This window comes from Sminthopsis crassicaudata, chromosome 3, assembly GCF_048593235.1.
Source record: "Sminthopsis crassicaudata isolate SCR6 chromosome 3, ASM4859323v1, whole genome shotgun sequence".
In the NCBI taxonomy this organism is placed as follows: domain Eukaryota; kingdom Metazoa; phylum Chordata; class Mammalia; order Dasyuromorphia; family Dasyuridae; genus Sminthopsis; species Sminthopsis crassicaudata.
In genome coordinates, this window is record NC_133619.1 from 302,542,698 (window position 1) to 302,568,047 (window position 25,350).

Genomic DNA, 25,350 nt, shown 5'->3' on the forward strand with positions numbered 1-25,350 from the left:
TGATTTACAAGCATAAAGTCAATATAATCAACAGAGGGAAGGCACTTGAATTAAGGTGTCTATCAGGAAAGACTTCTTTTGGGGGGGGAGGGAAAAGTTCCTCATGATTAATATGGAAATATGCTTTGCCCGACAGCACATGTGTAATCTGTCAGATTGCTTCAATTGTCTCAGAAAGGAAGAAAAAAGGAGGGAGGAAGAGAATTTGTATTTCAAACTTTTTTTTAATGAATATTTTAAAATGTTTCTACATATAATTGAGAGAAAAAAAAAAAAAACTTGTCTTAGCAAGGAGGTAAGGTTTTAACTGGAACTTAAAGAAACCAGGAAGTGGAAAGAAAAAGTGTCCCAGGGACTGGGACCAAGGACAAGCCAGTCAAAATGTCAGTTTAGGAATGAAGTGTCTTGTCCAAGAAACAGCAGAGGCCACTGTCACTAGATGTCAGAGAAGGGTTAAGATTTAAGCAAATTGGCAAGGTGTCTGTCCTAAGTCATTGTCCAATTATCCTTTTTTTTTTAATGAAGTAAATGTTCAAATGAGTCAAGTAATTAACAGACTGTATTGTAATTAGGCTGCCACCTAAATCTATCTGCCACCTCATTAGCTCAGTCTCATATGATATGTACTGTACTATGAATAAACTGACCAAACTGCTGAGTTCCAAATGTCTGTTCATCTATCACTATTATCTTTCCCCTTACTGGCATCTTCTCCCTGACAATATAGGTGACTCTTCTACACTCTTATTATTATTGAAGGTGCTATCCTGACTTCCATGAAGTTTATAGGAATAAAGTAAGAGACATGCATATTTAGTCTTCTCTTTTACTGCATATAAATTAAAATAAAGGAGATTTCAGAGAAGACAAGTTGGGATTCAGTAGGCCAATAATTACAGAGTGGACAGTGTTGGTGCTATACATCCTCCCTTTGTAAACTTGAAAAGTGGAAAGTGGCCTATAATATGAGAGAATATCTTTGGGGGGGGGGGTGGAGGACAAATGTCAGCAAGTATCAGAAATAAATTTTTTTAAAAATCAATGAAGTAATTAAAAATAAATCTCCAACATAGATCCTACGTGAAGCAAAATATGTAGCAGGTGACACTTTCAGGGATTTAAAAAATTTATTTGGCAAAAATAAAGAATTGTGTTGAGCAGCTGAGTGAGCAGCTAGTGCACCAAGCACTGAGCCGGGAGTCAGTAAGACTCATCTTCTTGAGTTCAGATCTGGCCTCAGATCACTTATAAGTTGTGTGATCCTGGGCAAGTTCATCTATAAAATGAGCTGAAGAAAGAAGTGGCAAACCACTCCAGTTTCTTTGTCTAAAAATAACCCCAAATGGATTCATGTAGAGTTAGACATAAATGAGCAAATATAAGAAAAATTGTCTTAATGTTTACCATTGAAAATTATGTTAATGAAAAATAAATTCAGGTGAACTGTCTCAATGGAAATGTGTTCTCTCTGTAAAAGGTTCCCACTCTTTCAAGTGTAGAAGTAATGTGCATCATTTTTCTGAATCCCAGGAAGTATTTAAAATATTGATGAGTTAACAGGGTCTCACCCACTTTTGTTTCTACAATGAAAAATTCCTACAGAAATTCGGAGTAGCAGTGTACATCTCATATTTGACAAAACATGATAAGGGCTATAAAAGTGGTGTATTTTAGATTCTGCTGGGTCTGTATCTCTCTCCCCATTAGAGCCACAACTAATGTAGAGGTCTGATGAGGAAGTTTGGGGGATCTAGAGTTTTCAGTCTCCTATTTGGAGATGCTTAAGAGAGAAGCTAAGAACAACTAAGTAAGGCAGTGGATAGAGCACCAGGTTTGGAAGCAGAAAAATGTTCAAATACAACCATAGGCACATGTTTGCTTTGTGACTCTGGACAAGTCACTTAACCTCTATTTGCCTTAGTTCAGGTTCTATAAAATGGGAACACACTGGAGAAGGAAAAGGCAAAGTACCCCAGTTTCTTTGCCAAGAAAACCCCATGGAAAAAATTTTCATGGAGTCATATAGAGCCAGACAAGACTGAACAACAAGAAGAAAGCTGCATCTCAGAGAGCTCAGAACAAGCAAACAATTCTGTAGCTACCATTAGCAGCCCTATTTCCTGCCAATTCAAAAGTGATTCATTTTCACCATTTCTTCACTTGGTTGAGCAATAAGAACAAGTGGTAAAATTTTATATAGCACCTTAAGGTTGGAAAAGTACTTAACATAAATTATCTCATGTTAACTTCTCTTTATGAATGGTAGGCCTGTGTTTATCACTTGAAGGATCATTTTCTATTTTTTACACATAGGAAAAAGACCTTTAAATCTGCATAATTATTCTGTTTTAATATTATCTATGTTTGTATGTGCTTCATATAACTTTTTAGAATGGGTATTTTATTACTATTTCTTCTTTTTAGAAAAACAAAGAATATGAAAGTAGATCAAGACAAGGAATAAATCATTTTTATAATAACATTAGTCTTTTTATGAACATTGAAACATTTTTTAAAGGCAGAGTATGGTAGCTGCCTCCAGGGAAATTGCATAGAATCTTGCAATATGAGTAATAACCACATAAATGGAGTTCAGTAAATGTTTAATTATGTTAAAAAATAATATATCTAGTTAAATCCCAATATGGAACAGTCTGGGGGAAAGTAAAGTCTATGTCTTTGTCTATTACCTGTTTCTAAGCATTCCCTAAAAGCAAGAGGTTCTCCCTAGGGTCTATAATATCTTTACCAGGTACTACAGGGATCTTCTCCATCCTATTTAGAGAAATTCAATCCTCACAGATTGTTATATTTAACCGAATTTTCCATGTTTTCATTTTTTCTCTGCTGACTAGTGTTGTCTTTATTTAATAGTGTCTTTGTTTTACTAAAGAAATGACTGGAGGAAATGGAAGTTATTTCTTTGTAGCCTCTTCCCCAAAATTTTTATGTAGTTCTTTTCGCCTCAATTTAAAGTTCAGATACCCTCCACCCATTTTTTTCACTCTGTTTTCTTGCTATTTCCTTTTTTCCCCCCATTAATCACAAATGGAAACTTGTTGAAATGGTTATGTATACATCCTTCTTACCTTCTTATTTTCACATACCAAGACATTATCTTTCATAACTGAACACTTAAGAGTTAACTAGCTACATGTCATTTTTCTTTAAGTAATTAAACTTTCTGCATAGTCTTAATATACACTCTGAGTCTTATGGCTTGTTCTCCCCTTTTAAGGCTGGAATGGGGAAATTGCTGTTTCTTAGCTCCTATAAAATGTATCCTGTTTTATAGATCTACCTGGACAGCCCCATTTTGATAGTTGCAACAGTTCAGTTCTTGAAACAGTGAACTCCCAAGATCTGAATCTATGTCTCTATGTGGAAAAGAAAGGGTACAGAGACATATCAGTATGCTAACTGAGCTGTGAACTATATGATGGGCTCTACATAGGCACTCACATCAATAGTAGTCATATTTGAAAAGGATTCCACAAAAAGAGAAAATCATTTCCTTTTAAAGATATCATTACTTCCTTCATTCAGCAGATTTTTTAAACACTTAAAATCTGCCAGTCTGGAAAAGGAAATGGCAAAACGCTCTAGTATCTTTGCCAAGAAAACTCCATGTACAATACTGGCATGATATGGTCCTTGAAATCATAAATAACAATAGCGTGCCTTTGCTGAGCTTTGAAAGGTACAAGAGTGACATATGCAAAAGCAAATATGAGAAAAGGTAAAATATAATGGAAGCAAAGGAAAGTGCAATTAAGAATATTTGAGGAAGGCAATTCTAGTAGTAGACTTGTGACGGAACATGTCATCTGCATCTAGAGAGAGAACTATGGAGACAATGTGGATCAGAACATAGTATTTTCATCTTTTTTATGTTGTTGTTTGCTTGAGGTTTTTTCCTTTCTTGTAGTTTTTTTCTCTCTTTGACCTGATTTTTCTTGTACAGCATGACAAATATGGAAATATGAGTAGAAGAATTGCTCATGTTTAAACTTTAAAAAAAAGAAGAAGAAGAAGATTTGAGGAAGAGGTCATTTTTAACTGAATGGTAAATGAAGGAAGGATTCACTTAGAAGGAAATAATATTTGAGCCTCAAACTCAAGCAAAGTAGATGCAAATATAGAATTTAACAGAGGAACAGATAGCAACCTAATTTGGCCGAAAAAGGTCTCAAAGAATGTAATGTGAAATAAGACTGAGTTGGAGCTAGATTATGGAAGGCCTTAAAAGCCAAACCAAAGAACTCATATTTTATCCTATAGGCAGTAGGAAGTCATTGAAGTTTGGTTTTTTTGTTGTTGTTTTTTTAAACCAGCTATGTGACATGGCCAGGCCAAGCATAAGAAAGATTATTTTGACAGCTGTGGTTTTAATAAGGCGGCAGAGTGTAGGGGAAAGATTGCTTGATTTGGTGTTAGGAGATGACAAGAGTTCAGATCCCACCTCTCCTAGGTACTGTGTGTGACCTAAAGCAAATCTCTAAATTCTCTTACCTATAAAACTGGTCCCTTCCTCATTAGAGATTGAGGTGCTAGAGTCTAAATATGCTGGTTTTGCCATCAATGACTGACAGAACTGTCTGTCAGAGGCATTTTGAGAGCTCTTTTGGGTCTCTTCATTCTTCTTACAGTTTCATAATGTAACTGGGGATGAGCTGGCTTCACTTGCCAGCTTCATTTCCCCATTGTTCATGTTATTTATTGATTATAAAACTATTTTGATTCTAGAGAACAAAAGACCACTGTAGATAGATGGTGCAATGGATAGGACATGGGGAGATTATTGTGAGGTTTAAATGAAGTAATACATGGAAAACTTTTTTTTTCCTTGAGGAAGTATGTAAATTTGGCCATCTTAGAGTAGAGAGATCAGAGACATATAGAGTTCATAATGTAGTTAGTACAGGTTAGAAGTAGATAGGGAGAGTGGGTTAGAGAAGGGGTGGGAGGGAGAGAGAGAGCAGAGAGACAGAGACAGGAAGAGAGGCAGTGTTCCCATGATACACTCTAGTTCTTAGTCCTTCCATGATTTATTCCTCCTTCCATTATCATCTTCATTATAATACACATTTATATACCATTTATGATTATTGTAAACAGGCAATCACAACTTCCTAAAACTTACGTGAAAACTAGGTTTATTATAATAGAAATGAACATGCATATGAAACCTAAGAATTCACAGTCCATATAGAATTTTTCATATTTAGGGCAATAGAACAAAGGAAGGAGGAAATATTCGGAAATCTCCACATAAAGGGGCATGGCATGGACAGGAAAAGGTTCAGTTAAGGTAGGAACAACTTCCTCCCCCCCCAAAAAAGAGACAGAGATACAAAGAGAGACAGAGGAAAGCTGTGGAGAGAGGAGCAAGGCAATGACAAAAAAGTGCCATTCTTTTCCTTTGGGAACTGCTTGATTATGAATATAGGAGGACCTGTTTAACTACAAAGGTCCCAACTGTACAAGCTGCTTCTCAGCCTGGTGCAGACTGACTGTGGCCTGTCTTTACTCCCAAGGACACACAGGATGTCTAGTTTGGGATTCAAGCAACACATTATGTCAGCTGGGGGTATTTCATCCTTGACACATTCACGGCCTTCTAAATGCTCTTGAAAAATATGGTAATTCAAAAAGACAAGTTCAGGAGACCCTTAGTAGTCCTTAACATAAGCTGTTTTCAGCTGTGTCCAATTCTCCATGGTTACATTCAGAGTTATCTAGGTATTTCCTTCTCCAGCTCATTTTACATATGAGGAAACTGAGGTGAAGAGGGTTAAGTGACTTGCTTAGTGTCATACAACTAGGATGTGTCTAAGGCCAGATTCTGACTCTAGGTCCAGTTGCCCCCATACCATTTACGTATTCACTTAATTTATATTATCTCATTTGCCCTTTACAATAATTCTTAAAAATGGATCTTATAGGTATTTTGGAGATGAGGAAACTGAGGCTTGGGACTAAATGACAGATTTAATAAGCATTATATATTAGATTTGAACTCATAGCTCTACTAGCTCCAAATCTAATATTTGTTTCCTATATCATTATACTGTGAATGAGAAGGAATGTGATTAGGCAAATCCAGCATATTAGAATCCAGATTTATAAAGCTCTTTAAGAATATTTCTTGTGAAACAATCACTTGATGAGGTTTATGTCTCAACATCTTTTAGGGCTATATGTTTTTCTGGGGTTTTTTTTGTTTGTTTGTTTTTGTTTTTTTGTTTTTTTAAGATCCACTTAGTCATTTCCATGACTTATGATCAAAGATGAAAAATCAATATTTTATTAACAAGGCTCAGTGGATTCAATTCTTTACTTAGAGAACATCAGCTTAAATTTTTCTCCATACCAAATCAAAAAAATATATATCTTACTGCTTTCCAATATCAAAGCATTGCCCATTCAGTAAACATAACAATTATAATAACCATTTGCAAATTTCTCTAACAAAAGTCTATGCATTTCTAGAGAGAGAATTGATGGACTCTGAATGCATATTGAAATATAATTTCTTCAATTATTTTTCTTTCCTTTCTTTTGGCAACATGGCTAATAAGGATATATGTTTTGCATGACTTCACTTGTATAACTGATATCTCATTGCTTACCTTCGCAATGAATGAAGGAGGGGCTTAAAGAGAGGGATAGAATTTGGAAGTCAGAATTTTCTAAATTGTTAATAAATAAATAATAAAATCTTTTTAAACCAACACTTTTCATGAGTAAATTCACTCATAAAAGTTCAGTTGAAATTACTCATATGTTATGCATCATTGTAGGGGTCTATCCCAGAACCAGATATTCATTCCAATTAGAGCTGGAAGGAACATTCAAAATAATTTTATACAATCCTTTCACTTTACCTGAGTTAGCTAAGTCTCAGAAAGCTTAAAACTTCTTAGATCACTCAAGTAATTATTGACAAAGCCAGGATTTAAACCCATGCAAAAGAAGGATCATGATACCACTTATGGTTTGCATCAGGAGAGAGACAGAGAGGAAGAGACAGAAACAGAAACAGAGAGAAGAGAGAGACAGAGAATATGGGAAGAAATAAAAGATTACTGGGATGAATCCAGACTTGGGGATATTTATCCATTGGCAGAGCCTCTCTAGTCCTGCCTTTTTTTCTCTGAAAATAATTCATGAACTGCAGTGTGATCTGTATTGGTCTTTTGGCTCTAAAGCTTTCACATTGTTCAGCCTTGTGGTCATGCCATTTGAATGTGGGAACTATGCTTTTCCCTAATTAATACTTGTGGGAGTCACACATTGAATTAAGAGCATAATCTTGGAGGAGTTGTTCCCAGAACAGGATATCTTGGCTAAGTTTAATATGCTTGCTCCTTAGGGATGATATATGTCATCAAAACTTTGGGCCTTTTAAAGGACAATTGTGTCTGTAGCATCATGCAGTATCAATTACCCAAACAATAGACAACTCACTTCCAGAGATATGCTACAGTACCAGAAAGGTAAAATGTGATCAAATCTAACAGAAAGGATTCAGAAAGTCATGGGATGTTGGAAGGGACCTGGAGCTATCATTAGCCTTCTCTGTATGTACTATAGAATAAGAGCAAAAATGTCCCTTACATATATGTATGCAATAATAGCTAACATTTATAAAGTGCCTTAAGGTTTGCAAAGCATTTCAACATATTTTATTTGATCTTCACAACAACCTTGTGACATACTTTTATTATCCATATTTTATGGATGTTCGAACATACTGAGTCTGAGAGAGGTTTTAATGATTTACTAGGATCATGTCATATCCTTGACAGGATATGAACTCCCAGTCCTGGTACTCTATCTAGTTACCACCTAGATGCCCCAATTCATTTATTGGAATACTCACTTTTAGCTGTTTAGTGATGTTATTGTCTTTATCTTACAGAGAAAATTATTTCCTACTTCTAAGTGTAAAGTTGTATTTTTCCCAGTTTGGAAAATAGAATCTTTGGCTCCTACAATTCTTGACAAAACTTTGGAAAACAAAATGCTTAATCATTTTTTTCCCACTAGGAAGCTAAACCCAGATTCTTTGCAAAGGTCTAAAGTGATGGGTATTTGCTCATCCTTCTAGTCATCTCTGCCCTTTCTGGCCTAAGTTAGAAACAGGATAGTATTTTACTTCTTCTTTTAGTCTAGCTGTCTCCAGCCATGGAAGTTGTGTATTTTCTTTTAGTGAAATCTTTTAGTGCCTACAGGGAGGCATTTTGGTTATTGGAGGAGTGAAGAAAAAGACCTGGCTATTCTCTGTTGGATTCATTGCTCAGGAATGATTGACTTCTGGGATTGAAAGAAGAAGCATCTGTTTGATGGGCTTCCTGACACTTAAGCAATTAGACCTGGCGAATTGGAGAGGGGGGTAAAGTCCTGCAGCCTGATAGTTTTTAAGAGGCCCCACTTTTTTGGCTACTGTCTTAATGGATTCTGAAGAATCTTGTTTTCTTGTCACAGTCTACATAATGGCATCAGATAACTACTAAAGAAACAAACTACTTCATACAAGTTTCAATAAAATGAAATTTTCCTATTTTATATGTTATCAGGTTTCCTACATAAATTTTGGAATAAGAATTTGACACATTTTCACAGTATTTTTATAAGCCCTGGGGATACAAAAAGAGGTAAAATTAAGGCAATCTTTGCCCTCCAGGAGTTTATAATCTAATGAGGAAAGACTACATGCAAACAAATTAACACAAAGCAAGCTATATACAGGATAAATATGAAATAATTAAAAGAGAAGGCACTGAGTTGGAGAAGGCTTCCTGTAGAAGATGAAATATTAAAAAAAAAATTTTTTAAACCTAATGTCTTCATTCTTCATAGGTCTTACAGGCTTAAGAGACCTTTAAAGAATATATTATTTAATTTCAAATCAACTTCTTGAATACTGATGATATATTTTAAGTGTCAATTTCAAATGACTGGAAAAGTCCTGGTGACTAATTTAGTCATTAGAAACTGACATCTGAAATACATCATTGGTATTCAAGAAATTGATTTGAAATTAAACAATATATTCTTTAAAAGTCTAGATTTGCCAGTCTACCCTCCTAATATTCCCTTAACCATCCCTGTAAGTTTCTAAATCCCTCCATAGTCAGTATTCTCCTGTAGATACTGAACTCTCTCCGTTAGAACATAAGCTTCTTTAGGGCAGGAGTTTTAGGGGATTTGTATTTGTATTCCTAGCCCTCTTGGTTCATAAGTGTTTAATGAATGCTCTTCCTTTTGTTTATCCATTCTGTTTAAAGAAAAGGGAACTCATTTTCTCTTCTTCATGATTTTTAAAGTGCCTTGTTTTTGTTCTTCCTTTCTTAGATACATCAGATAATGAAGAAAAGCAAAAAGACAATAATATGGCAGAAATGATGCAAGAGGAATCCACCCCTGTGCCTCTTTCACCCAAGAAAGACAATCAGGTAACCTATATTATTGAGCTGTATAAGTTTGTAGTTGCCAAAACCAATTTTTCTCTCTTTCCTAGTCAAATTAGAAGCTTCCAATGTTCCAAAATAAAATAAAATTAAATTAAATTATTAGGGGGAGGAGGGGAAAAGGGGAAGTAGACCGGTAAAAAGGGGATTATCTTATTTGACCTTAAAGTTTTAGAGGTTCAATGAAAAATAAAAGAATGATTGTCAGGATGTTCTCGCTCTTTTTTTGTATATATGGAACTGCTGTATTTGTAGTGGAAATAGTATGGATTTAGAGATTGGGTCCAAATTTCATCTCTACCACTTAGTACCTATAACCTTAAACTTAGAAAACAGTGCTATTGAACTATTGCTATGGCTTCTGATTAAACCCAAGTATTAAAAAATATCTTAAGAGAAATATTAAATATATGTAGTCAGAGATCTCATTCTTTTAGCAATTTTCTTAACTTTTCATTTTATCCAAATATTTTTCATGTGATTGAGAATCCAAGTAATATCTAGTTCAAAATACAACATATATATATATATATGTTAAATCCAATATGTGTGTATATATATACACACACATATTGGATTTAACATATATTTTAACATATTTAACATGTAGGGGAGGGGATGGGGGGAAAGAGGGGATAATTTGGAACAAAAGGCTTTGCAACCGTCAATGTTGAAAAATTACCCATGCATATAATTTGTAAATAAAAAGCTTTAATAAAAAAAAAAAAAGAAATAGATTTTTAAATGGAATAAAATTTAATTACAGTGAAAAAAATTGACATGTGACAAATTCACAATGGCCATTCTCTTTAGCAAAAGGTAGATTTATTTAGGGAAAAAGATTACAGACAAAATGAAGGGAGAAGACAAGCACCAGGAGAGGCAAATATTTATCTAAGATAGTCGAGAGGGGATTTCTATCTTAAGTTTGAGTTGACCTAGGTGCCTCTTCATTTCCTTCCAACTTTAGTCCAATCATTACAAATAATGAACATTTTCTAATTACCTGTTATATGCAGGCACTGTGCTAAGTACTAGAGATATAATCAATAAAAATTAAGACAGTCCCTACTCTCAAGGAGTTTACAATACAGGGGATAGAAACAGGAAAGCAAGGAGGAACCCAACAGTAATAGTAATGGAGGCAGAAGATACTAAGTTCTTTAATTTAGCAAGTAGCATTGGAAGTGTCTAAAAAAAATAAAAATAAAACCAATAAAATGTAAAGTAGCTGGAGTTTAGAAAGTAAAGGGAAAAAAAAGAACATAGAAGATGAAACTAGAATGTATGTGAAGATTTTAGTGGGGAAGAGAAAAAAGCAGGAATAGGGAAGGTGATTTAAAAAACTAACTGTGAAGCAGCTGGAAGAAAATGAAACTGTAAGAGTTATGGATGGACAGGTGGACAGAGAGGTAGGCCCAGAACTGAGCAGATGGAATTCAGCTCAACAATGGAAAATTGCAATGTCTTTTAATTACTTCAGCCTTGTACCTGGAGAAAAAAAAGTGATTTGTATTCTTAACAGCATTATTCTTCAGGAGATATCATTTGACTACAGATATATGGATTATATACTATTTCCAAAGAGCTAAAATTGAGGCGCTCCTGAAGCCAGGGGTTCCCAGCACAAGGTTATTTTATTTCTTTGAGTTGAAACAAGGCCAAGTGGAATAAGCCAGAGTCTCATTTCTGCCCTCTCTGAAGGAAGACATGGGGAGAGTTTGGTACTCCACATCCAGCCCTCCAGTCAAGGAGAGATAGCCTAGGGAAGTGTTCGGTCATCACAGTGATCGATCATAGTGAGGAGATGAGAAGCAATGAACTTAACTGTGAGGATCATTTTGTTCCTTGGCATTGAGACTAGGCAGAGAAACAGGGACCCATTGTAAGTGGTTCCACTAGAAGTGACCTGCTTATACTGTGGTGTAAAACCCACATTTCCTTCCTCCAGTACTCTACCAAATGATAACATTTTGAATTTCAATTAATTTTCTAATATCCTTTAGATATTTTTCATATTTCATCATTAAAGAAACTGGCTTTTTCTGTGTTATACCAGTCCTGCAGTGCTTTACATGGTAGAAAAGTAGTTTTAACTAATTCTTCAACTTTTTCAGTCCTAGGACTTGTAAGTTGTTCCACATTTCTTGCTGTTCACAATTCTTGGCTTTCTACTTACAAACTGCAAATTCCCTTTAGTTTGTTAAGCTGTCACATTTGATTAATTTCCTTATGAGAAATGCCATTCTTTTTTCCTCTTGTTTTGCATTTCAAGCCCTTTACAACGTGGCTCCTCCTGGCTTTGGTTTTCTTACATTATATCCTACCTGTAGTTTAACCACAGTGGCCTTGCTGTTGCTCAAACGTAATATGCCTTCTCTGACTTGGTGCATTTACATCAGCTGTTCCCTAGGCCTGGAATGGTTTTTCTTTTTATCTCCACATCTTAGCTTTTCTGACTTTCTTCAATTATGAACTTACATCTCATTTTCCATAGGATCCCCCCCCCCACTACTATCATCATTGTCCCCACCACCAGTCCCATCCCTCAGAGATAACCTCTGTTTATGCTATCCATATCTTTGTGTTCCATTGCTGGAGGAGATGAGGTTTTCCACAGGCTAGAAGTGCTGCAGCACTTGCAGGCTTGAACCTATAAGTTCAGGGCTGATCACCACAGAAGCTTTGACCTGCTCTCTTTCTGACACAAGACAATTTCCCCCTTCTTTGAGGGCTTAACTTACCCTCCACTTACCACCAACTCTGAAAACTCATAATATTGGTACCAGACATAGTACAGACTCCCAATTGGCTTTACTCTTTCTATAACTCAAAACTCCCAAATTCAGCCTTAATCTTCCCACTAGCAGACTATGGGCATGAGCCACCACAATAGACTTCATAATTATTTACATGATGCCTCCCTCATTAAAATATGAGCTTTTTGAGAGCAGGGATTGGTTTTTTTGTCTTTTTGTCCTTAGCACCTAGCACAGTGCTAATAATAAGGGTTTGTTAAAATGCTTATTGAGTAGCTAACAGACTGTTTCATTGTCTCATTCCTATTTTCAAGATGTCTTCATATAGTTCCTTCTTTCTCTCTACTTTTGGGGGTTCCACTTCACCCCTGGCCATTGAATTGATATTTTCCCCCTTTTAATATCTTGATATCATAGACTCTTTCAAAGATTCACAGTCCATCTCTCTTATAGTCCCATTTTCTTCTAGCTATTTCCCAATATTTTTTAATCACCTTCCTTGTTCCTGCTTCTTCCCCAATAAAATGTCTATATACATTTTACTTGCATTTTCTATATCCTTTTTTACCCTTTTCTTTCTAAACTCCAGCTCCTTTACATTTCATCTTTTTTTAAGATCATACCAGTACAACTTGCCAGAAGAACAACTCAACATTCTCTTTCCCCATTATTATTACTATTGGATTCCAAGTTCATATTTTCTTTCCCTTACTGTTTTTCATCAGTGATGTGTTGGCAACGATAAAGTAGAACTGCTCAGACAACCTTGTTTTACTCTTCTTATAACCTTTGTCACCTTTATAATCCTTCTAATCCAGTTTGAATGCTACTCACATCTGTTTATGATTTTCCTTTATCTCAAACTTGGGTGGTAACGTGTAATTTTTGAAAAATTCCCCACATTGCCAGTGTGTTCAGGTCTAAAATGATCATGTGCTGTAAACTTCTTGTCATTGTAGAATGAGTTACAGTCCAGACTGAATGTAGTGCCTATCCATTAATACATGACAGACAGTGCAGATGGACAGACAGCAAGGTGGTGGGCTCAGAACTGAGTAGACAGTATTCAGCAAAACTATAAAAAATTTAAATGTCTTTTAATTACTTCAGCCTTTTCTCTGGGGGAAAAAAGTGATTTGTGTTCTTAAAACCATTATTCTTCTGGTGACTACATTTGACTACAAGTTGTAGAATATACTATTTCCAAAGAACTGAAGTTGTGAAATCTCTTAATGGCAATGGAGGGGCATATGTTTGAGTGCGAACACTCTGCAATCCATTACAAATGACAAATTAAAAAAAAAAGACTGGGGGAGGGTGGAGAAAGGAACCGACGTTTTAAATCCTGGAGGACGTGCAATTTGTAGTATTAGGATCTTAGGTGTTTCAATTTATATCAGAGTAAAAATTCATTAGGGGAATAGAGGGAGGAAAAAAGGGTCTACAATCCAGGATTAAGAAAAAGGGTAAGCAGAGGAAAAAAAGGAGGAGGCTTTTTTCATGTTATAAGCAGCTAAGCTAGTGAATAAACCAGAGGGCCTAAAGTCAGGCAGACCTGAATTCAAATCTAGCCTTAGGTATTTCCTAAATTCCTTGACCTCTGTTTGCTTCAATTTCCTTATCTGTAAAATGAAATACAACACACACACATACATACACATATAAAATATCACCTACTTCCTAGGGCTGTGGTGAGGATGAAATGAAATAACAATTATAAAGTGATTAGCACCGTGTCTGGCACAGTATAAGTACTATAGATTAACTATGTGTAACTCCCCTTTGCATCATTCCAAGCTTCAGACAAACTGGACTTCCTTTCACTCTCTGAATACAGACATACCATATTCTTCTCCTTTTTTCCTTTAATTGGGTTATTTCCTATTGCTTGGTTGTCCACCCTATCTGTTTTTTTTATTTTTCTTTTCCCAACTTCTTGTTATTATTTTCTTATTATTCAGTCATGTCTTATTCTTCATGACCTCATTTGGAGTTTTCTTGGCAAAATACTAGAGTAGTGTACCATTTCCTTCTCCACATCATTTTTACAAATGAGGAAACTGAGACTAACAAAATTGAGTAACTTGCCCTGATTCACACTGCGAGGAAGTGACTGAGGTGAAATTTGAATTCAAGTCCTTCTGACTTCAGACTCTGCACTCTTTTCTAATTGAGCCACCTAACTGCTGGTCTTGTTCTTATAGTACCACTTAAATGGCACATCCTCCAGGAAATCTCCTAAGATTCCCTCAGTACTTCACTTAGTATTCTGCACAATTGATTCAGTTTTATTGACAGACTGCTCAATAAGAAATAAGACAGCTTATAAGAATAAGACAAGAAATAGCTTATAAGAATAAATTGAAACAACACTGAATCAAAAAATAATTAAAACTACAAAATAGCTTAACTGTTTTATATATGCTTTTTAAAATCTTTGAACGAGCTTTAGGTTAGCTTTTCTCACATAAACTGCCCCATTTGTAAAGTAAAACTCTTACAGGGCATTAATAGATCTATAATTATTATATGCTAAGTTTTTACTTCCTGATACTCCCAGAGCAGCATTGTGGACAGAAGGCCTATTCTAACCACTCCCTGCCACAAGCATATCTCACTTTTACCTCACTCTAGCCCACTGTCCAGGTCTGCCCATTACCCCACCAGCTGACTTGGAATATTACAAGCTCTCCTTAACTATACAACTACATCATCTCTAGCAACCATTCCGTGCCTAAATTATATGTAAACGGTCCTTCTTGGCCTGCTTTATTCCAGAGGCTTGCCAACACTTCTCATTTTTTTCTCCATATGTTTCTTCCAAAATAAATTATACGCTGTCCCGCTCCTAGAGATGACATCATATTCTTTCATCCTTGGCATCAGTCACTTCAGGAATGTCTATCAGAGTCATCCCTAGTGAGTTTGCAATGAAAGTTCCCAGAATATAATCTCTTCTGTGGGATCTTAATAAATTCCTCTTGGACCCTTATCTGTGATGTTCATAGATCTTGAATGATGCCATAAACTGTTATTTTCCCCTCAGATTGCATAGGACTTCTTCTCCCTCACGCTGAGTGTGTGTGTATGTGTGTGTGTGTGTGTGTGTGTGTGTGTGTGTGTGTGTGTGTTATACCTTAAAACAGCAAAACGGGAACAATGATACCTTTTTCTTGCTTAACTCTCTCTTTGAAATTGTACCTTCCTTCTCCTTATTTAAGCATGAATTATGCCCTATCTGTATGAATTAAACTATACCTACCACTTCCCAAGGTTGTTAAATAAGGATCAAATGAAATTATTTTTATAAAGCATTTAGCACAGTATCTAGCACATTCTATTGTTGTTCAGTCACTTTACATCATATCCAACTCTTCTTAACTCCTTTTGGAACTTTCTTGGCAAAGATATTAGAGTGATTTGCCATTTCCTTCTCCAGTTCATTTTACAGATGAAGGAACTGAGACAAATAGGGTTAAGTGCACAAGGTCACATAAGCTACTAAGTGAGTGAGGATGGATTCAAATCTATCCAGGAAGAGAAGAGTCTTTCTCAGTCTAAGCCCGCTGCTCTATCCATTACACTACCTAGCTGTCCTTGCCTGGCACATAGTAAGCACCTAATAAATACTTGTTTCCTGCCTTTATTTTTGCACATAATACATTTCAATTCCAAATTACTTGTTCTTTATCTAACTCTTTAGTTTATGCTCTTTAGTTAAAACTCTACATTTCACCTTTGTTTCTTTACTTTGCTCTAATATTGCTATTCTCCAAGTCTCCCCTTTTCTCCTCTTCTTTTTCTTCTTTTTCCTCCTTACTTATCTCCAACTGCTATACAAACAGAATGTACCCCCTCTTCTTCTTCACAGATAGTGACATTTTGACCTTTTCCCTCAAATCTATGACTTTACCTCCCATGAGATCTGGAAGCAGATGTTATAATATTTTATTTTCAAAAAAGATTTATAGTCATTTAAAGCTTTACTTGCTATTCATCACAAACTAGCAAATCCCACTTTTCCAAGGATAGAATTATTTGTTGATTTATTGAGTAGTTTATGATCAGATTCAGAAGTACGCTAAAAAAGAGGATTCTAATAGATTCAGACCTTGGACACCATTTTTAAAAAAAACTACATATTCCCCTTTTGAATTCTTTTTATATTCTATTGAAGGTATTTTTATTTTGTTTTTGTTAATCTTCAAAATGCTCTGTTTCTATTTAAAGATATGGTTTGTTTTTGTCCTTGTGTTCTTTTCCACAGGTGACCATATTGAAATCCCTCAGTCTCACCCAGTTCCCTTTATGAACAACATCCAAATCCATTCAGTATCCATGCAAGAATCTAGCTCTGCAAGGAGCTACTGGCTCATGGCACTAGCTCCACAAAGTTGGATGTATTAATGGTACCATGCTTTAATGAGCTCAGTAAACAAGTTCTTTATTCTTTGAGTAGCTGATAGAAGAACCACGTGATTATTTGAATCTTTTCATAAATCTAATTGCATATATTTGCTAAGTATAATAAAGCATTTTTATCCAAATGATTGGCATAGCCTTACCTTTTATCTTATGTATTGAACGGAATGGGACCCTGTAACTAAAGTCATTCCCTGATATTTGGCCGGCATGATGGTGTTTAGACTTATCTGTCTTCTGAACTTAAAAGTTCAGATCATAAAACTCCTTTTTCCCATACCCTTTGTGAGAAAATAGAAGATGTTTCTAGTGCCTGCTTTCACAGCCTTAGATACTAGTGACTTTGAGATAATGTGTTCATTGCATCCAATTTTCTTATCTTTTTGCATCATAGCTTAACCTGTTGGCATATTCATCAAAAGCTTTGATATCTTTTGTCATTATCTGATGGTTTCTGAGATATATTAGTGGCCCCCTAATTCATGAATATCAGCATCACAAGGACAGCACTTTTAAATGAAAATATTCAGCCTTGGATAAGTGGGGCAGCTAGGTGACATAAAGGATTGAGTATGGACCTAGAGCCTAGAAGATTCGTCTTCCTGAGTTCAAATCCACCTTTAGAGACTTACTAGCTGTCTAACCCTGAGCAAGTTATATAACCCTGTTTGTATCAGTTCCCTTCCTCACCTGTAAAAATGAGCCGGAAAAGGAAATGGCAAACTATTCCAGTTTCTTTCCCAAGGTGGACATGACTGAAATGACTTAAACAGACCTTAGGTTAAAAACTGGAACTATCCATATTTGAAGAGAGGTATTTTGTTGTGTTTTGTTTTGTTTTAATTTGCAAGGCTAAGCGACTTACTCAAGGTCACACTTAATACTTAGAGGTCTGACTTAGAGTTGAACTCAGGTCCTCCTAACTTCAGGGCTGGTGCTCTCCCCACTATACCATCTAGCTGTCCCTATTCTTATTTTTAAGCAAGAGAGATCATAACATCAATTCTTCAATTCTAATGTATTTTTCTATTGACATGTTTTTATATTGGCAGAGAAGGCCCCAGAATCTCAAGATTTCTTCATGTTACTCGATTCCTAAATATTTAAAATCTACACTTCTTTTAACTGAAACCGAGCCCCAAAATTGTTTAACTGTGGCCTTAGTAATTACACAGGAGGGATTATACGGAACCATGTCTGCTGCTGGCTTTGGCCCATGTTCATCTTTAAATAGCTCATTGAATTTGCAGATTGTCTGCAGTCCTATAATGAAAAGGCTTGTCTGTAATCTTTTTAAAAGGAGATGGTGAGGCAAGATTTACACTGATTATCCGTTCTCCCATTGGTAGCAAGTATTCCCAGTTGGAATGGAAACTGAAAGGGGAAACTTGGAATCTTTTTATTTTATATTTTAGATCTTGGCAAGATGTTTTAAAATATTGAGTAAAAGAACCCAACACAGGAAGCATTTTATATTCTGCTTATGATTAATAAATAAGGAATTTGAGGCATTCTTTTTCATAAATCAAGGTCTTAGTCCAAATATCCTGTTTTTCTACATTTAAAAAAAAAAGTATAAAAATAGAGCAAGGCACTTAGGAGTCAAACCAACAGACTGTCTATTTGGGGAAGTAGGAGTGGTAAGGATGATAATACCTTTGTAGAACTTTAGTATGAGCATCATTGTACTAATGTTGTTACAAGACATACTTCCTAGAATGACCATACCATTTCACATCTGTACCAGCCACACAGTAGTGTGTCTTTCCTTCCACAATCCCTCAGGCAGCATTGATTTTTCCCATTTTTTTTTTAGTTGACATAGAGAATAAGGGGAAAGCTTCAAGGTTGTTTTAATTGTTATTATTGTTATTGTACTATAAGTAATTTGAAACACGTGGTCTTAATAGTCAATAAAATAATATAAATAATAAATGTTTTAATAATTACAGTTTTTACCTAAAACACATTCTTTGACCACTTATCTACTTCAAAATTACTCTTTTTTGTTATATATTTTTGTCAATTCTGTTTATTTTTCATCTTAATCTTTATCAGTGGGGTTAAATAGAGATGCTTTTCCCACTCTTTGAATTTTTTCCTAATTCAGTCCTTATGATTTTATTCATGCAAAATATTTTAATTATATGTAGTGAAAGCTTTCATATTCTTCTCTACTTTTTTGTTTACTCCCTTAGCTATAGATATTAAAGGCTGATTTTGTTGTCTTATTTTTTAATGGTATGACCTTTTGTATTAGGTAGGTAGGTGATACAGTGGATAGGGTGCTGGGCCTGAGGTCATGAAGGCTCATCTTCCTGGATTCAAATCTGACCTCAGACCCTTACTAGTTGAGTGAGTTAAGTCACTTAACCCTGTTTGCCTCAGTTTCCTCATCTGTAAAATGAACTGGAGAAGGAAACAGCAAACCACTCCATAATCTTTGTCAAGAAAATCCCAAACGAAGTCATGAAAATTCAGACATCACTGTAATGACTGAACAACCACAGAAATGGGACCTGATCCTGATTTCTGCTGTTCTTCTTTCCAGTTTTCCTAGCAGTTCTTTGTCAAAAAGGAAACCAGCCACTCAATGTTCTTGGATTTATTAGTACTAAACTACACTTTTCTGTTGCTTAATTATTCAGGTGCTTAATTAATTGGTTGATCTATTTCCAACATAGGATTTTAAGTCAGAAATCTTGGCTTCAAACCCTAGCTCCCTATTCTTTACTATGTACACAATCGTGGGCAAATCGTCTTATAACATCAGAATTTTAAAGATAAGAGAACTGAGAAAAGGCTATGTGATAAAGGTATATAATTAAACTTGCTTCAAAAGACATGAGTTTGAATTCTGCCTCAGACACTTATTAGCTTTTGTGACTATGGGCAAATCATTTTATCTTTCAGCCTGAATTTCATTTGCTATTAAATGAACATAATAATAACATTAATAGCACTAATCATATAGGATTGTTATGAGACTCAAATGAAATAAGATCTATGAAAATTCTCCAGAAAGCTTAAAATGTTATATAAATGTTAGCTCTTTTCATTATTGCTCTTGTTATTTCTTACAATTTCTAATCTGTGATCCCCTCATCTTCCTATTGGATCCTGCAGATAGGGATTCATTCATTCATCCAAGATTTTTTTTTCCCTCTGAGGCAGTTGGGGTTAAGTGACTTGCCCAGGGTCACACAGCTAGGAAGTATTAAGTGTCTGAGATGAGATTTGAACTCGGGTCCTCCTGAATTCAGGTTGGTGCTCTATCCATTGCGCCACCTAGCTGCCCCAACTTTAATTTTGAGATCATGATTATCACTTCTGTTTTTTTATATGAAAATTTCCATTTTTGACCTTTATTTTTTATCTTTGTGTGCATTTTCATTTTTGTAGCATTTCCTGAAAGCAATATATTGTTAAATTCAAATTTTTAATCTGCTAACAATTTCTATTTCATGGGTAAATTCACCCCATTCCATTCTAAGCTATAATTACTTGTTATATATTCTTTCCACTTGGTAATCTAGCTATCTGCAATCCCTGAAAAATAGTACATTATTGTTTTACAAGTACCCTCTCCATTTTTAGAGTACTATCATGATATTTTGAAGACTAGATGATAAAAGATACTCAAGGAAAATTATCATTTTCCCAACTTTCACTCAAAACTGAAACTCTTTCTCAGTTTGCTTTACAGCCCCAAGAATGTTTCCTGTTGAGAGCAAAAGAAAAGAAAGAGAAGGTTTCCAAAACCAAGAAGAGACGAAAGGTATTGCTTAAATTTAACTAACCAACAGTTGGGGATTCTCTCGCCGACTCATACCATCTCTGTACATTAGAGCTAGTTATAGTCTTTGGACTAGAAAGAACTCCCGGAGGTCATCTAGTATCTATTTCTCAGCTATAGAGTATGGCTAAACTGTCCCAGCTATGCCAGTCAATAATTTTCCAAAGAATAAGATCCATCTTCCCTTAATGATTCTTCCCAATACTTAATGTAGTATACCTCAAAACAGTTCCCTCTGAACCTGTAGCCTAAAAATAACCTTGCTTCACTTGTAGAGAGGCCCTCAGTCTCCCAGCTGAAAGTCAATTTAGTACTTGTCAGTCTGAACGTTTAGAAGTTAAAGTCAAGCAAACAAACACTTACTTTGTGCCTGCTGTGCCAGGGCTAAGAAAGGCAAGACAGTCCCTGTCCGCAAAGAATTCTAATGGGTGAGGCAATAAGCAGATAACTGTAAAAACAAGTTAATCACAGAATAAATGGAAATAATCAGCAGAGAGAAGGCACTAGTGTGGAGGGAGATCAGGAAAGATTCAGAAGTGGGGATTTTAGCTGGGATCTAAAGGAAATCAGGGAAGTCAAGAGGTCGAAGTGGAGAAAGAGAGCTGGTGAAAATGGACAGAGTTGCCAAACTAGATGTCTCAGGGTCCCTGGGTCACAGAATAAAGAGGTAGCAGGTGGCCAGGTTAGGCCAAACAGAAGATTTATATTTGGAAGACAGATACCACTATAAATTCCTCCATATATATAGATAGAAATAGATATATCTATAAGTGTGTGTGTGTGTGTATGTAAATATATTCAGCTTTGGAAATACAATGGTGAACATAAACCTAATTTTGAAGAAAACAGCAGCAGAGTTTTCTGCCTGCCAAAAAGTGAAAAGATATTTTATGGAAGGTAAGTAGAAGTATTTGGGCCTAAAGGAAAGAAGATGGACTCCAACCAATTACTTAAAAGTGGGCTTTTAGATAACTCTGTGTATGTATACATGTGCTTTAAGGGGCCCAGATAGGAAGATGGAATGATAATGCCGTGCTCATTGAGACTTGGCATGTCCTAGAAAGAAAGGAGTTCTACTCTTTTTGTACTGGTTCCTAGGCCAGTAGCTTTCTGAAATATCACAACTTGAGTGTTCGAAGTCCGGGCTGTAGTTAGACAATTCTGGCTGAGATTGACGCAAAATGTGACTGCCAATGACATAGTTTTTTTTTTAACATTTGATACTTTTAGCAGGGTTCTTAGTCACTAGGGCCTGGAACAAGGAAATGAAAATAAAAAAGGACAGAAAGGGAGGATAGGAAGCAGCAAACAATGGCCCCAAAGAGGGACCTTGTCTATCTGAACAGATGAAAGAAGATAGGTTTCCTATCTTTGCTATTATTTGAAGGTTTCCCATTGTGCTTCTTTTATTGCTAGGGACCTACTTTCCCAAATTTTAGTATGCACTCTCACTTCTCTCTACCATGTCCCCAGAAAAAACAACTTGGGGTGTGGAACTTCCCAAATCTACAAAGAATTTTTTCAGAGAAGCCCTTCCAGTAAATAATTTCATAACCATAGAAGCCTAAAAAAGTAGAAGCAAAGAAATGAGGGCCTCTGCACTTTATGAGAGTTTTCCATCTTACCAAGCAGCCTTGTCTATCTTTATCTAAATGAAAATAATGTCATGTTAAGTTATTAGAAGCTAAGTTCTCATAGGAGACATGGAACACAGAGCCATAGGGTCAGCTCTTCATTCTTTGAAGTACTTAGTTATGCCAGGAAATCTTAAAAATTATTTTTTTTCAAATGTGTTTATTTGGGTTCACATTCAAATTTGAGTTCTCACTGGAGACATTCATTCCTCTCACTGGGCATTAAAATGCTATTAAAAATCAACCCATCAAAGGTCAAATACATTCTTAACCTTCACCTTCCTCTTCTTCTTTCTTTCCAATCCTTAGAAGAAAATTTCTGATATTCTTGCAAAATCAGAACCCAAACCGGGAGTCCCAGAAGACCTGCAAAAACTGGTGATGGATCAATTGAGCGTCAAGCATTCAGTGATTGAATTAGAAGAACTGAAACTACCAGGTAGAACAAAGCATCAGTGAAAGGATATTTTGTTGTCTGGAATTTGGGGCACACAATTATTTTTTCTATGTATCGGCTTCTTTTGTATTGTTGATAAAGCCCTTTAGGAACAAGGTAAAATTCATCATTTCCTAGATTTTTTTTATGCACTCAGAGAAAACTAAGCTGTAGTTTGAGGCTTTTTCTTCCAAAGATAATATAATTTCTACCATAGTTTTCAAACTATCAAACAAACTGATATTCAGTTGTTAAGTCCTGATTAATTCAAATGACTAAATCCAGGAAATGGTCACATTTTCAGACTTGCACTGCATATTTCTGTTAGGTTGGAGCCAATTAGCATGTTCTACCTAATTACTACTTCTGATAGTATGAATTGAAATGCATAGAGCAAATCATTATTTGAAATAACTGTGATCTGGTTGGTATTATAAGCATAGTGGTAATCAGTGTTTAACATTATATGTGTTCAGGGGGCAGCTAGGTGACGCAGTGGATAGAGCACCAGCCTTGAATTCAGGAGGACCTGAATTCAAATTTGATCTCAGACACTTAACACTTCCTAGCTGTGTGACCCTGGACAAGTCACTTAACCCCAGCCTCAGGAAAAACAAAAACAAAACCATCCTATTGTCCTCCCCATTTTACAGGTGAAGAATCTGATTCTTCACCTGTAAAATGGGGAGGACAATAGGATCAAACTCCTGGAGTTGTTGTATAGTAGTTGTTATATACTATAGCATTGTTGTAATCATCTTGTACATGGGTCTCTTGGTTTTCCTTATTTCACTATCAGTTCATAGAAATCTTCTATGTTTTTCAGAATTTTCTCTGAATTTGTCATTTATTACTGCACAATAATGTCCTATTCCATTAATATACAATAATTTTTTTCAACCATTCCAATGACCCATCAGCTTGTTTTCAATTTTGTGCTGCCACCATATTCCGCTAGGTATCTAACAACCTTCATATCCTTCATATCCTTCAAACTCCAATCATTCTTTCCCTGATACATAGTAGGTGATGTGATGCAGTCATGGTCAGAAACGATGAGAACCTGTTTCTACTGGCAACTTATCAAACACACAAAGGGAGGATATCTGGGACTCAAGATCAAGGCTTACTCTGCTTATCAAATCAGATAAGGGACTCTTCTTCCTCCAGCAGACACACTTATGCAGGCAAATTTCTTCTGGCCTGGAACCCTCCCTAACTCTCTGCCCTATCCTTTTCCCTCTACCCTTTAAGCAGTTCCCTTCTCTTACAGCCCAATGCTAAGTCATTTTGATTTGCCCCTGCACTTTCTTATAACAGTACAAGGCTTCTTGTGGCCATGATAATGTCTTTGTGAGTTTTTCTCATTCCAAACCACTCTCCCAGAACCTGGTGTTTCATTAGTAAGCACTTAATAAATGCTCACTGACTGACTAATGTATCTTTGTCACCCTCTACTCATGCGCGCATGCACACACACACACACACACACACACACACACACACACACACACACACTCTATTTTCCAGCCAAACTGGAATATTTGCAATGTCCTATAAACTATATTCCCTCTCTCACACTTTTGCACTAATTGTCTCCTATGCCTGAAAGGCACAATCTTTCCTCACCTCACTTCTTGGAATTACTTTCTCTTTTTGAGGTTGAGCTCCAATTCTACTTCTTTTTTTATTTTTATTGAAGCTTTTTATTTTCAAAACATATGCATGGATAATTTTTCAACACTGACCCTCGCAAAATCTTGTGTTCCAATTTCCCCCTCCCTTGTCCCCAACCCTTCCCCTAGAAGACAAGTAATACAATATATGTTAAACTGGTAAAAAAAAAATGTGTGTGTGTGTGTGTGTGTGTGTGTGTGTGTGTGTGTGTGTGTGTGTGTGTAAATCCAATATAGGTATACATATTTATACAGTTATCTTGCTGCACAATAAAAATCAGCTCAAAAAGGGAAAAAAATGAGAAAGAAAATAAAATTCAAACAAGCAACAACAAAAGAAGTGAAAATGCTATGTTGTGATCCACATTCAGTTCCCACAGTCTAGGTATAGATGGCTCTCTTCCTCACAAGATCATCTAATTCTACCTCTTAAAAAAGGCCTAATTTGGGGCAGCTAGATGGAATAGATAGAGCACCAACCCTAAAGTCAGGAGGACCTAAGTTCAAATGTGGCCTCAGACACTTAACACTTCCTAGCTATGTGACCCTGGGCAAGTCACTTAACCCCAACTGCCTCAGCAAAAAGAAAAAAAAAGCCTGATTTCCATGTGCCTCCACCTAATTGCTTTCTTTTTTTATATAGTTTATATTTACTTTTTTCTTGAACATATCCTCTTCCCCCATTCCTACAATATGTAAGTTTCTTGAGAGCAGATCTGTTTTGCTTTTGCTGACATATTGTAGGTGCTTAATAAATGCTTACTGAATTGAATCAATTGAAGTTTTCTTACTCCAAGACCCATGCTCTCTTCATTCTTAATATCCTAATTCTATCAACATATACAAGTTTAGTAAATTCTGCCTATATTGACCCACATTCCCCCTATAATGATTTATTTTTTAATTGCTGGCATCTTTCTTCATTAGGCTTTACTAGTTCATAAAAATGGAATCTATTTAGCCTAAGTGAGAAATTATGGTTCGGGTTTTTTCTTTCTTTCTTTTTTTTTGAAGATAAAGCCATTTGTCATACTGCATTCTTAACACCTTTTTGACCTTTTGAATCTCTACAAAGCAACCATTTTTTAAATAATAATTATATTGAGAATGTTAAATCAATACAACTGTCATAGATAAATTTGCTCTTCATT

At 35.7% G+C, this 25,350-nt stretch overlaps 1 protein-coding gene across 5 annotated transcripts in view; it reads left to right on the forward strand.

Annotated features, from left to right (window-relative positions):
• CMSS1 (cms1 ribosomal small subunit homolog) overlaps positions 1 to 25,350 on the forward strand; it is a 413,202-nt gene that overhangs the window by 366,167 nt on the left and 21,685 nt on the right. For all 5 annotated transcript variants that reach the window (XM_074301006.1, XM_074301007.1, XM_074301009.1 and 2 more), the window contains exons 2-4: positions 9,361 to 9,461; positions 20,352 to 20,435; positions 22,397 to 22,526. In XM_074301006.1, coding sequence (XP_074157107.1) covers positions 9,361 to 9,461; positions 20,352 to 20,435; positions 22,397 to 22,526 — 315 coding nt within the window. The remainder of the gene's footprint in view (positions 1 to 9,360; positions 9,462 to 20,351; positions 20,436 to 22,396; positions 22,527 to 25,350) is intronic.